This window comes from Lissotriton vulgaris, chromosome 7 (assembly GCF_964263255.1).
Source record: "Lissotriton vulgaris chromosome 7, aLisVul1.2, whole genome shotgun sequence".
Taxonomy (NCBI): Eukaryota; Metazoa; Chordata; class Amphibia; order Caudata; family Salamandridae; genus Lissotriton; species Lissotriton vulgaris.
In genome coordinates, this window is record NC_141695.1 from 187,230,155 (window position 1) to 187,243,497 (window position 13,343).

At 43.3% G+C, this 13,343-nt stretch overlaps 1 protein-coding gene across 1 annotated transcript in view; it reads left to right on the forward strand.

Annotated features, from left to right (window-relative positions):
• LOC147701154 (uncharacterized) overlaps positions 1–11,468 on the forward strand; it is a 33,030-nt gene extending 21,562 nt beyond the window's left edge. The window contains exon 4 of the mRNA XM_086929915.1: positions 11,086–11,468. Within this exon, the coding sequence (XP_086786041.1) occupies positions 11,086–11,193 (108 nt within the window). The 3' untranslated portion in view covers positions 11,194–11,468. The remainder of the gene's footprint in view (positions 1–11,085) is intronic.
• Positions 11,469–13,343: the final 1,875 nt, after the last annotated feature.

A 13,343-nucleotide genomic window follows, 5' to 3' on the forward strand; every position in this document is an offset into this window, starting at 1 on the left:
CCGAACAAAGTTCAAGGCCCTATGTATCACCTACAAAGCACTAAACAACACTGGACCTGAATACCTAAAGAACACACTATGCTCCTACAAGCCAAATAGACCCCTACGATCATCAGCAGCAAATCTGATAAATTTCCCCAGAACTAAAAAATCCTCTTGGGGCGACAGAAGATTGACAGTTGCCTCCGCCAAACTATGGGACATACTTCCCCTTCACATCAAAAACGCCCCATCTCCTGGCCTTCCGAAACCAACTCAAAACCTGGTTATTCAACCAATAATCCACTAGTCTGTAGTGGTCCTATCCTCTTCTGTCCTCGGCACCGAGACACCCAAGGGTATTTGTTGCGCTTAATAAATCGCTTAAAAATAAAATTAAAATAAAATCCCAATCCCTGTCCCAGCTTCTGATAGGGCTGTGCATCCGTTCCTATCAAGAAGGGAGAGGGCTTGAGGTGGATCTTGCTCCGAAACTTGGCCCTGCTGCTCTGTCTTGCTCCTCGCCAGGAATCATGGCTTGCTGGTTCTCATGCCCTGCACCAGATTCTTACTCTGCTGCTGCTTGGAGCCTCTGAGGTGTCAGCAAAGGAAGAAGGGTAAGTAACAAAACATCAGTTTCTCTGTGTATGTGTGAGCGCATGTGTGTTTGTGAGTGATTTTGAGAGAATGCGACTTAGTGACAATGTTAGTTTCATTGATTTGAGAGTGTCAATAAGAATGATAGAGATAGAGTGAGTGAGCGGGTTAGTAGGCGAGTGAGGGGGAGATTGTGAGAGGAAGTCAGGTGTGTCTCCATCAATGGTGCAACAGGTGCAGTTGCTCTTCTAGGTCATCTAAGTCCTGGTGCAACTGCATTTGCTGCACTATTAAAGCAGAACATCTGTACTTCAGGAGTTCAAATCAGGGTCCCTGCATACCAGTAGTCGCCTTTATCCCTTCTGATCTTCCTCATATCCATTCAGCCTAGGAGACAGGAAGCAGCCTGCGGGTGATAGACTCAAAAGACGAGGTAGATGTGTCCATTTACAAAAAATAAGGGCAAAGTACTGGTCAGAGCATGTTTGGAGTGTCATTACGACACTTTCCACTCCGACCAGCATTTCACATGTGTACTAAAATTGACCCTCTGTTGCAAGAACGGAGAAGTGTGGCTCAGGGGTTAGAGGCGGCAGACCCGGAAGCTGAGATCGGCCCTGGACCAGGGTTCAATTCCCCGCCTCGACGGGGGTTGGGCTCAATAATTCCACGGACTCGATAATTCTCACTCCGGTGCCTACTCGACTCACGGGTTCACACTCTGCGACTCTGGGCAATAGCTTGCTTAATCTCCACAACGGCCCCTTGCAGCGGGATGCCTGGCTTTCACCTTGTGGATACCCTGCCGGGGTTATCTCACATGGGAATACCAGGACGGGTTCCCTAAGCAAGCGCATAGATGCCTGCGATGTGGGCGATTTGCGCTATATAAATACATGTACAAGATCTGACAACCATTTCACACTCCTCAGGGGGGAGGATGTGGCCTAACAGCTAGAGCAGTCAAGCTCGAAGATGGGAAACCATTATTCGAGTCTCGGCAGGGATGCTCAACATCTTGTGATACCGGGCAAATCACTTAGGGCCATATGTATGAACACATTTTTCCATAGACACAGAATGGGTAAAACCATTTGATACATCTGTCCCTTAATCTCTCCGTGCCTAACAAAATGAATGTGTCCGTCTGTAACGCAACTGGTGCTCATGTAACCTTTAGGTAAGATTGCGTTATATAAAACTCCCCAAAAAGAAAAAAAACAGACCCTCATGTGGAGGGTCCAACCAGCATTTCGTACTCGTACTAAAAGTGGCCCTCATTGAGGGGATCTAAATAGCATTTTACACTCATTTTAAAAGTGCACACCTATCCTGCACACCTTTCACCACACTCATCCAGCATGTCTACCAGTTTGTCGATTTTCTAAAATGGCGACCCCTATTCTGATGAAATCAGGGCGATGAACTCCATTTTGAAGAATTGTGAAAATTAAAAAATGACAAAGTCTAAAATAATCTGATGATTTTTGTGGGAAGTAATATACCGGAACCGGGTTTGAATGATTTTTCCGATATGCTTGAAAAACTAAAAAAAGTCTTATGATTAGTAAAATTATAGGAAATTTTAGCACACTTTATTAAAATGTTTTTTTAAAAGGGTAGTAATCAGAAATGGGAAAAAAAGGTTATGATAGTCCTTCCTCTACGCCTAATGAGACCCAGTGGAAAAATGAAGATGGGACAGATAGGAGAAGAAGAAAAAGAAGATCATATGAAAAAAAGAAATGGTGTTTACAAACCAAGATGGGGTGGGAGAAAAGGCAAGATATCAGTGGGTGGGGAGAAATGGGGGAGGGGAAATGATAGGGAATATAAAAAGGAAAAAGGAAGAAAAGATGGTGGGGTCCATACTCCTGGTGGCCCCCTGCCCTGGGCAGCGCACCCAAACCAACGGACCACTCACGCAACCTGGGCTTCATCCTGGACTCCTCCCTCTCGATGACCAGACAAGTCAACTCCGTCTCCTCGTCATGCTTCAACATCCTACGCATGCTATGCAAGATCTTCCGGTGGATCCCCACCGAAACCAGGAAGATGGTCACCCAGGCCCTCGTCACCAGCCGACTGGACTACGGCAACTCCCTCTACGCTGGAACCACAGCCAAACTTCAGAAAAGACTCCAGCGCATCCAGAACGCCTCAGCACGACTCATCCTGGACATCCCCCGACACAGCCACATCGCCGGACACCTGAGAGACCTGCACTGGCTTCCCGTCAGCAAGAGAATCACGTTCCGACTATTCACCCATGCACACAAAGCTCTCCACAACCAAGGCCCCGGATACCTCAACGACCGCCTGACCTTCTACACTCCCACCCGCCAGCTACGATCGACCAACCACATCCTCGCCGCCGTTCCCCGCATCCGAAGAGCCACAACGGGAGGAAGATCCTTTTCCTACCTGGCTGCCAAGACGTGGAACCCCCTCCCCATCCACCTCCGCCTGACGCAAGACCACCTCTCCTTCAGTAGGCAACTCAAGACCTGGCTGTTCGAACAGTAGAGGACCCCCATCCCCCAAGCGCCTTGAGACCCTCCGGGTGAGTAGCGCGCTATTCAAATGCTTTGATTGATTGATTGATTGATTGATAGTAAGGTAAAGAAGCTAAAGAAAAAAACCTAAGGTGAGGTGAGGGAGATAGGAGTGAAGGTGTTGTAGGGAGGGGACAGGGCTTCCATTAGAATAAAAGAAACAATTGAAAGATTTAGAATGGTCGGCGAAAAAAGTAAACATGAAAGAGAATCTGCTGATAAGTTTTTTTGGGCTGTGAAAAACATTCAGCAGGTCGGATTTTTTAACCTGGTGAATGCCTTTCAGGGTGAAACTTTCATGGAAGCCCGTTTGATAAAAAGGTGTTGTCAGAAGAACCATTTTCAGCAAGATTGTTTTTTGCTACATGTAAATCTTCTGTCATAACAGTTTGTCTAATTCCCAGTTTAGATGACAAGAGGGTTTCCAGCTGTACTGGGGATTCCAGGAGAGGTGCGACTACCAACTGTGGTACCCACGATACTGGGTATGGGTATATAGACGGCCCTATGTGCACCAGCACCGTTAGATCCGTGCCGTCAGCCACGTGCACTGACGTCACCCTTTATTATAAACTCCCTGGTCCGAGCCCGGCCCAGGGAGGTGCATGCAAAGATTGTAGGGTAGTGGCCGGATGGCTCACCACGCCAACCATGCTCCCTAGGCCCTCCCACCTGCACCTTCATTGATGATAAAGGCCATTTCTCATGGGACAATCAGTACCCTTGTTAGATTCCATAGATAATTCTTTATAATACGTATAATGGGATATATATGAATAATAATTACCACTAATTTAGAGTGGAATTTCCACGAAGCCTGTAATGGAGCTGGATAGTCATGCAGCGGTCACTACGTTTACCATTTTTTATGTCTGGGACAATTTTTTGTCTTAATCCATCGCTGGTGGCAAGAATGTATTCAGTAGCAATGAAGGTGGCAAAGATGCTGCGATGAAACATTTGCGGATCAAAGTGTGCGCTCACACAGATTAGTTCATGTCAGAAAGAAATAAAACATTCTATTAAATCAGGTAACTAAAAAAAAAAAAAGTTAAATGCACCCATCCACACAATGGTGGGTAATCGATGCAAATTGATATTGATCACAACTTTTTCTTTTCTTGACTCGGATTATAGTTGTGAATTAAATAAGTGTATTCCCTAAGCAATTATTTTTTCAGAAGCTCAAAATTAAACTGCCGTTTCAATCTGTGTAATCGATTTATTTTTACATCGATTAAATGTGTAATGAAATTACAGAGATGTCAATTGCATTTTCTTCCTTTTCAAAGGCGCAGATTCTCGGCGGCACGGCTCTGTTCCATTCCTTCACGTATCGCAGCTTCCACGTCGCTGCACGTGACAACACACCACACCATACACAACCCGCCTTCTTTCATTGTCAAGACACCTACTGGCACACAGCATCACACCATGCCTCTCAACATCATCTCACAGCTGCCAACGCTACGTCAAAACCCATCAAACCATTCACCAAAGACTCCACCAAACGCCACTTCCCACCAGATCACAACATACTCACCACAACAGAAATCAGGGCTGGATTGTTTACTGCAACTGCTCAGTGTGTTACTAAGCACCCAATCATGAATGTACATAGTCATAACATTTCATCAACAGAGTACTGTGCTATCCATTAACACACTCCCACTGCAACACACCATCCGACATCCTAACAACAACTTCACACATATCATGCTACAGCACACCGCAGCATGCGGTAACACATCTCAGTACATCACAAACAGAAAGCACCCCTTCCTGGGGCCATAACACCCTAACTTCTAAGGACATCTATCAAACACCACAACAACAATGCCCTCTTGGCATCTGATAACAGCACAACGCTGCAGTTGGCAGCAGCATGGCATACCACATTACAGCACACTATCAACTACCACAATACAGTTCTGTGACTGACTTAACAAGAACTATCTCTGGTACAGCTTACACTGGATCACACCAGACTACACAAAACCACACCTGCCAATACGATATACACCATGCAGCAGCGCACAATTTACTTCAGCACCTGTACGTTTTCACACAACACCGATCCTTATGTTACAGCACCGTCTCTACGCGTTATTGAACCTTATGTTACAGCGCCATCTCTACGCGTTATTGAACCTTATGTTACAGCACCATCTCTACGCGTTATTGAACCTTATGTTACAGCACCATCTCTACGCGTTATTGAACCTTATGTTACAGTACCATCTCTACGCGTTATTGAACCTTATGTTACAGTACCATCTCTATGTGTTATTGAACCTTTTGTTACAGCACCATCTCCAAGGGTATTGAACCTTATGTTACAGCACCGTCTCTACGCGTTATGGAACCTTATCTTACAGGGCAATCTCTACGCGTTATGGAACCTTATCTTACAGCGCCATCTCTACGCGTTATTGAACCTTATGTTACAGCACCGTCTCTATGTGTTATTTAACCTTATGTTACAGCGCCATCTCTAAGCGTTATTGAACCTTATGTTACAGCGCCATCTCTACACGTTATGGAACCCTATGTTACAGAACCGCCTCTATGCGTTATGGAACCTTATGTTACAGCACCGTCTCAACGTGTTATTGAACTTTATGCCACAGCAAGGTCCACCTCCAGGCATTTTCTCCCAAAACACATAATGCAATTAGATTACATAGTAAGGTTAGAGCACAAGAGAGGAGAACCAGGACAGCACACCAACCTACACTTACCGTGCCACATCTGACTATCTGGCTGGTACCAATGACCTAGAGACCCTGAACTAACCACTCCCTGCCATGAAGAGAAAGTCATGGATCCATTTCAAAAGCAGAGAGTAGTACAAGGGGACCAAAAGCATTGACTCCCACACCACACACACCATCAATAAGACAACAACCAAGCTCATACCCCCATCTCCACAAACTGACAGGGATGGTAAAATGGCCCCAACGCCAGTGTCCCTCAGAGAGCCTGCCTGGCGATGACCCACAACCAGAGGCTAGAGGTAAGGGGCCATAACAAGGCCAAGACAGTGCAAAAAACTCAAGCCAGAATAATTAAGACAAACCCCCTCAGGTTCACGCATAATGATTCTAACAAGGGTGCAGCACTCAGGAACCTGGAAGTCCGGAAGGCACCAGATGAATGCCCTACTTTCCACTGTAGGGTGTAATGGAAAGATACTGGCCAAGCAGCACCAAGAAGAAGAAAGGGGCCTTTGAAACATGTGGAGGCTGCTCTGCATAAAAAAACTACAGTAAAAGAGAATATAATACTAAAAACAAGAAACGAGGACAAAAGAACAAATCCTCAATAGAATGTATGAGACGGTGTAAGAAGATTACAGGGTTTCTCAGAGATTCAACTCTGGAATAATCTATTTTGAACCCAAAGACATTTCTGCTGCAGAAGGCGTGTCCCTGGAGTAGGCAGTTTTTCAAAACATTTAACTTATGTTTTTTATTTAATTTGTAGTTGGGGCAAAAAATACATTAATTACAGGTATAAAAGTCGATAGAAAGGAGATGCACATTTCGGTTACAAGATTCTAATGACTACTATGGATTCTACATAAATACAGTTCACATCCACACATATATTTTTATCAGATGTCAGAACACCACTTTTTCATGTGATGTATAAATAATTTACAGGAAATGCCACTGAAAAGCAGTAACATATCAAATATATTTCATCATATTAATACGCCTTCTAATGAAATAATTGCCATTATACTATTTCGATAGCAGATGTTATTGATGGTCCCTGGGCAGAGTGTGGGGAATATTATATGGCTCATTGTGTCCATCTATCCTAGTACCAAGTGGACCCCAAATTTCTTGCCCTCCTTTCTTAGCGCGCCTCCCTTTACATTGGAACTAGGCATTGTTCACATAACAGTGAGATTGATAGCGCTTCAACCAGTCATGGCAATAGGGGGGTTAGGGGCTCATCCATTCTATAGAAATTCATCCAAATATGACACTCGCAAAAATTGACACATGTCATCAATCTCAACATGGCAATCAAATATAATCTGTGAACTTGGCTTAGTGTTCACTCCATTCAAAAGAGACCCATTAACTTAAATATTTGAGAACAATAGTTCCTCACAGCCCTGCAAGAAGCAAACATGCGCAGAATGCTAGCGTCATCTTTTCCACCACAGGGACCTTGGGAGCTGGGCCTGACACTTGGCTTCTATGGGGCAGAATGTCCTTGCTTCTGGCGGTCCAGGATGACCAGGAACAGTTGAGCTTCTTGGCTGGAAAGCTGGACGGCCAGCAGCTGTGCCTCGCATCTCCAATGTAAGACACGTGGGATGAGGGGACCAGAGATGATTACACCAACTGGGGCTGATGTCCTCAGATGTATGGAACCAGTGGTAAAGCCAGCAGCTGTGTGCAGAAAAGAATTAGGAGGGGCATAAAGTAGTTGGTAATGCACAATCACCTTCTAGTCTGGGCAGGAGCAGAGACTGAGAGATGGTCTGCTACTTGTAAACGCCATCCATGTAATTTAAAAATCTGATTCTTATCCCCTGCCCACACTACACTTACAAGTCAAGTGGCATCAAGGAAAAACGGGTTGCATCAATAGAGAGTCCAAAGTTCTTGTGTTTCTCTTGTCTTTTCTTTTAATCGAAAGCACGCCCGGCCAACACGTGTTTCGTCGAGCCGAGAAGACCCCACAACTTCTTCAGGGCTGTAAGGGTGATCCAATCTCACTTATTAATCCGGGACGAGATAAAATCTGCGAGCGCACTCGCTCAGGCAGTATTATTCCATGTTGACCATGGGTACATGCATTGATTCAGCCTCCGCACTCGGGAGGATACACCATACCGCATTGAAGGTGGGACATATCAAAGGACGCCAGGATTATTGCTGTGGAATTCATTGAGAACACATTGAACAGCCGGGTCGGAATTAGAACCTGCAGAGAGGATTCATAACTGAGATTGGATCAGCCTTACAGCCCTGAAGAAGTCTGGGGTCTTCTCTGCTCGACGAAACACGTGCTGGCCGGGCGTGCTTTGGATTAGAAGAAAAGACAAGAGAAACACAAGAACTTTGGATTCTTTATTGTTTTTACTTGATGTCACTTGACTTTTAAATGTACCCTGTACAGAGGATAAGAATCAATATTTGGTTTTGGCCCTAACGACCGATACTGGTTGGTATGGGGTGTTTTTCCCTCACCTTGTTGCACCTCTGAATTCGTTTCATATTTACCTGATGCAAACTCTATAGGCGCCATTTCTCCTGATGAAAAGCACCACGCATGATTTAATTTTCAAATCTGAATGGAAATGAATAGAACTTCCCTGGGAAATATAAGTGTAGGTGGGATGCCTGGTGAGGAAAGCCAGAACGAGCTGTATGCATATTTACATATGTATGCAAACCCAGCTATAAGCAATGGAGTGTTGTACCATTACAGAAGGGGTGCAAAATGAGAGCAAATAGGAATTATTTATTAATTGGAGGTTTGTCTATGTTGGTATCCATGTGACTGGTGTACGCAATCAAAGAGTAATTGTGTCTGATCAAGGTGCTCCTGGACATGCAAGGGACGGATTCAGCTCCTTACTGAAGCTGGAGAAGGAATGTGTTGGGTGGAGCTCATAACTTTAGTGCATTGTAGGAGAAGGCCTGTCATCTGACCATCTGGTTTTTTCCTTCTTCCAGGTGTGCTGTGAACTAGTCAGCACAAATGTGCCCAAATGAGAGATTTGCTTATCTCTTTCTGACTGTTTTGGCCTAGGTGTGATATAAAATAAGCTCTCCATGCATAAGTGTGAGGTAGCTGGGAAAGGACTTTAGCCTATGTATAGATCCAATAAGCCACTACAGCTGGATTAAGCACCCAATATCCTAAGATTCACAAGTCAAAAGATGAAATGGATAGCTCAAATCTGGTTACAGATTTGGTTTATCACATTCAATCAAACGTTGGACGTGCATTTGCTGTGGAATGCATTTTCTAAATCTGAGTTCCAAATCGATTATGAAGTAACATTTCTATTCTGAAAGAGACTTAGGTCTGTACCCAAAGACTGCCAGTGAAGATGAAGGAGAAGCTAGTCGCATACTTTGTCTGTCTCCAACACTCACAACTGGCAGGGAAGAAGCAGGCTGGACTGAAAGAGCCAGGGCAGACCCATAACTGAGGGGCTACTGAGGGGCTACTGTAAAAAACAAATAACAATGCCACTTTTTCAAAGCCACTGCAGCTGGTCCATGTTTTGATAGACCTTAGACCACAGCAGTAGTGAAACACAGAGTAGTTGAAATATAAAAAACTAGGAAAACTCAAATCATAGATGGATATCCTCTCACACTGCATTAAAGAAATTAGACAGATGGCAACTGGAACCTCTTCTGCAGTTACCTATAAAATGGCTGTTCTACGTGAAAAACACATTTGTTTTACATATAGCTTTAGTGGCATTTAATGAATCTACTTGGCATATTCAGAGGTTGGGACCAGGATGCTGTCAGGGAAGGAACCTTGTCAAAGGAGAGGTCTGGTACCCAGACCATGATTGGCATGATCAATGGCGATGTGAAAAAGGCTCTTGGTGGCGATGGAGGAGTCGCTAACCACGGACACTCCCCAAGGGCCAGCATCTGCATCAAGAATCTGCTGGACGTTTACCTCCTAAATGATGATTTGCTTGGATCTCAGAATCAGTGGCCAGGGAGGGTTCTGTTGTGGACATTGTGACCTTGCTTGGATGTTTCATGTTAAAGTCATCAAGTTTTCAGATTGATTTAAGGTTTCTTCTTCGTGTGATTGCAGATTTTGTTTTTATTGCCATTGTGTTTGTGATTGTGTTTTTTAATAAGCCTTAAATCAGGCTGGTATGGAATTGTTGCTCTATGAAAACAAATAAAACAATTATTAAATCTATATTCTGGGCAGAAATAGCGTTTCTGGTGCTGATATCTCCTTCCCCAGGAGTTCAACTGTTGAAACTTTAGACATGAGGGGCAGCAAGAAGTGAGCCACTAACTCCTGTTGTAGGTTCACCCTGGTCATCACACCCTATACACCCTACTCTACTGACCCACAGCCCCAAATCCTCACAGTTCATTATTACAACTTAGTTATTTCTCATCACACCCTACACACCATACTCTACTAATCCACAGACCAACACTTCATTATTCCACCCTTTAAGTTTCACGTCACACCCTAGACACCGGACTCTATTGGTCACAGCCCTACACTTCATCATTACACTCTAGATACGGCTCCCTGCACTCCATTGACTCAAACCCCATGCCATTAGTCCATGTGCCGCACAACGCTGGCCGGGATCACTAACAGAACACCAGAACCAAAAATATCATGTGGACAGGATATCATGTGAAAAATATCAAGCACCAAAATATTGAGAAGGTAGGTGCAAATAGGTGTGTGTAGATTTACTATTCTTAACTCCACATCTATGTACCGTGAAGATATATATATATATCACCATGGTACATGTATTTGGATTTAAATATAGTACAACTTTGCTTAGCTATAGAAACTTGCCTTCACAATATTTTTTTCCTCGACATCCTTGACCCAATATTTTGTCCAACAATATTTTTGTTTCCGATATTCTATCCAAGTACCCACTGGCCCACAATCCCACTCTTCACTAGTCCTCTCCAGTCAAGTTTCATCACACTCGAGACACCACACAACACTGGCCACCCGGCTCACTCTTCATTAGTCCTCCCTAGTCAACATTCATCACACACAACACCGGCACACGGGCCCCTACTTCATTAGTTCTCCCTAATCATGGATTTTCAAATAACATATTTATAATGTTGAGTGAATTTATCGAATGCAAGTTTAATTAAAAATATATAAGAATGGAAATGTTCATCTGTTCGGCTGGTGGCATTCCAGACCCTAACCTTTTTGTCCCATTCTCTTACAGACTGCGGCTCTGCTACGTAAGAAACGCTCACCAGCGATGTTGGGTTGCCGCTTCTGCTGTCGTTGTTGCCCACATATGGTGGGTTGTGGGATATGCTGCTCGTTCTGATATCCACAACGTAATGCCCACTGCTGAGTCTTGTGGGTCAGCTGCAAAGTCCCATAAATGGATATGCTTCTAAATATCTTGCTTCGCTCAACCTCAACAAGGCAGCATGCAGTCATTTGTATTTCTCATTTTATTTCTTATTTTGTATCGATTTTAGATAAGAGCCTTTCACAGCAATACCTTAAAACACATAAAAATGTAGATTTTTGTAGGAATACAAGGATCTGTACAAAAAAAGCAATGTTAAAAAATCAATAAAATTGGAGTGAATAATATGTTCCAAATCCATTTTACAGTGTTTTTAATGTATCCATATTACCAGTTCATATGCTGATCAATTCATGAGGATTTAGGAGAGAGGTAAGTGCTACATTTTTGGGTGCCCGCAAGCAAGGCATATTTTGGGGCACCCAGTTCATACTTTCACTGTCCATTTTCTGCTAACTGAAGCCTGAATGATGGCAAGTAAACTTTCAGAAACTGGGATCACACAAAAAAAAATGAAATATGTCTTTCCTTGGCCCACAAAAATTCCTAAAATGCCACTGGGAAAAGCGAGAGGGACTCGGGGGTAGAGGTAGGCTGAGAGAAGAGAGGCTGAGATATGGACATAGACAACTGTGAGCTAGATAAAGATAAAGATGATTCTCCCAGTGAGCCCCATTGAATGTGAGGGCCCTGGGCAAATGCCCACTTTGCCCATGCCTTAAAAATGTCTCTCAGGAAAAGCTCTAAAAGGGCACACACCTTTCTATTTATACTTATGTATATGATTGTCCCTGTACATTCCCATCTTATTCTCATTTTAGATGTTTTGGGGCTGTTTCATAAAGTTATACTACATTGCTTAGAAAGTACTACAGGCGTATTCCTCAACATACTCCCATAATTCCCCCACCTCCCCCCATAGTATTTGTTTTAAGATGATGAATTGATGCTGCTGTTTAAATCCACCAACCAGGGTGGGCATGTACAGAGCACATGAGTTAGTGCCAACTCTGTTAAGTGGTTCTAACTGCCTTAAATTCTTTACAATTCATTGTAGCTTTTAGTTACCCACTGAGCCCAGGGGTGCTTTTAAGTCTCTTTGGTTAGCAAGAGCAGCTTCAAACCTGTACCTTTTTGAAACATTTGAAACAGATGCTTTTGTACCCATTCTCGATACCCTGTTGTTCTCCCACGATCTACCAAGATCATACATAGCCCCCAGTTTTTATAGGTAGTAGATCCCTGGTCTAACGTTTCCCCCGTACCTACTCTCATCTTTTCCCGCTGGATCTTCGGGTTAAATATTGCATGCCAAAGATCATTTAAAACAAATATAGTAAAAATGGGTTAATATTTTACTCCAATGTGACAACATTTTTGTAAGCTACATTTCGAACACAATATTTATGTCGCAAAATAGTCTGACTACATTATCCAGGAATAGGCTGCAATAGTCCTGAGTTGATATGTTTTGTTCTTGAACAGTAGTGCAGAGAGCTTTTATGAGCAAGAATTCCTGTTGCCACTTTACCTACTTCAAGTCTAAGTATTGCCTGTGGATTTCACTTTCTTAGACTAAACACCCTGCAGATCACATTGCACTGTATCCCATTTAACGTCTTTCACACTTGTTTTATTATAGAATACTACAATAATTTAAAAAGTGGGTTAGATGATGATTTCCCAATTATCTGACAAGCATTATTAGTCCATTATTAGCAGACTGGGCCTTTGCCACTAGTAAAACCCAACTGAGCCCCAGGTCACTATTTGCAACATCCAGATAGTTGTATCTTTACAACTGGTTAGGTGGCTTTCCAATTATTTAACCACCAGGGGAAATATTGTCTGAGACAGTGTATCCTAATTAACATCTACAAATGTGTCATCCCTCTGGGGTTAGAGATAGAAAATTGACTTCCAATCTGGAGATATTTTTCTAAACAATATTTAGAACAATATATTTATGTCAGTGGATGTGTCGTTACAAGATATTCTGACATACAACCTCTACTGTGACTAGTTCTTACTATTTTCATGTACTTCATTTGAATGTCAAGACGTTAGAATTATTCTACGGGTCTGAGATAGGCAGCATGCTTTGCAGTTCCTGTGTCATTTAGCCCATGAGGAGATCAGTGATAATTGACCCACCCCAGATT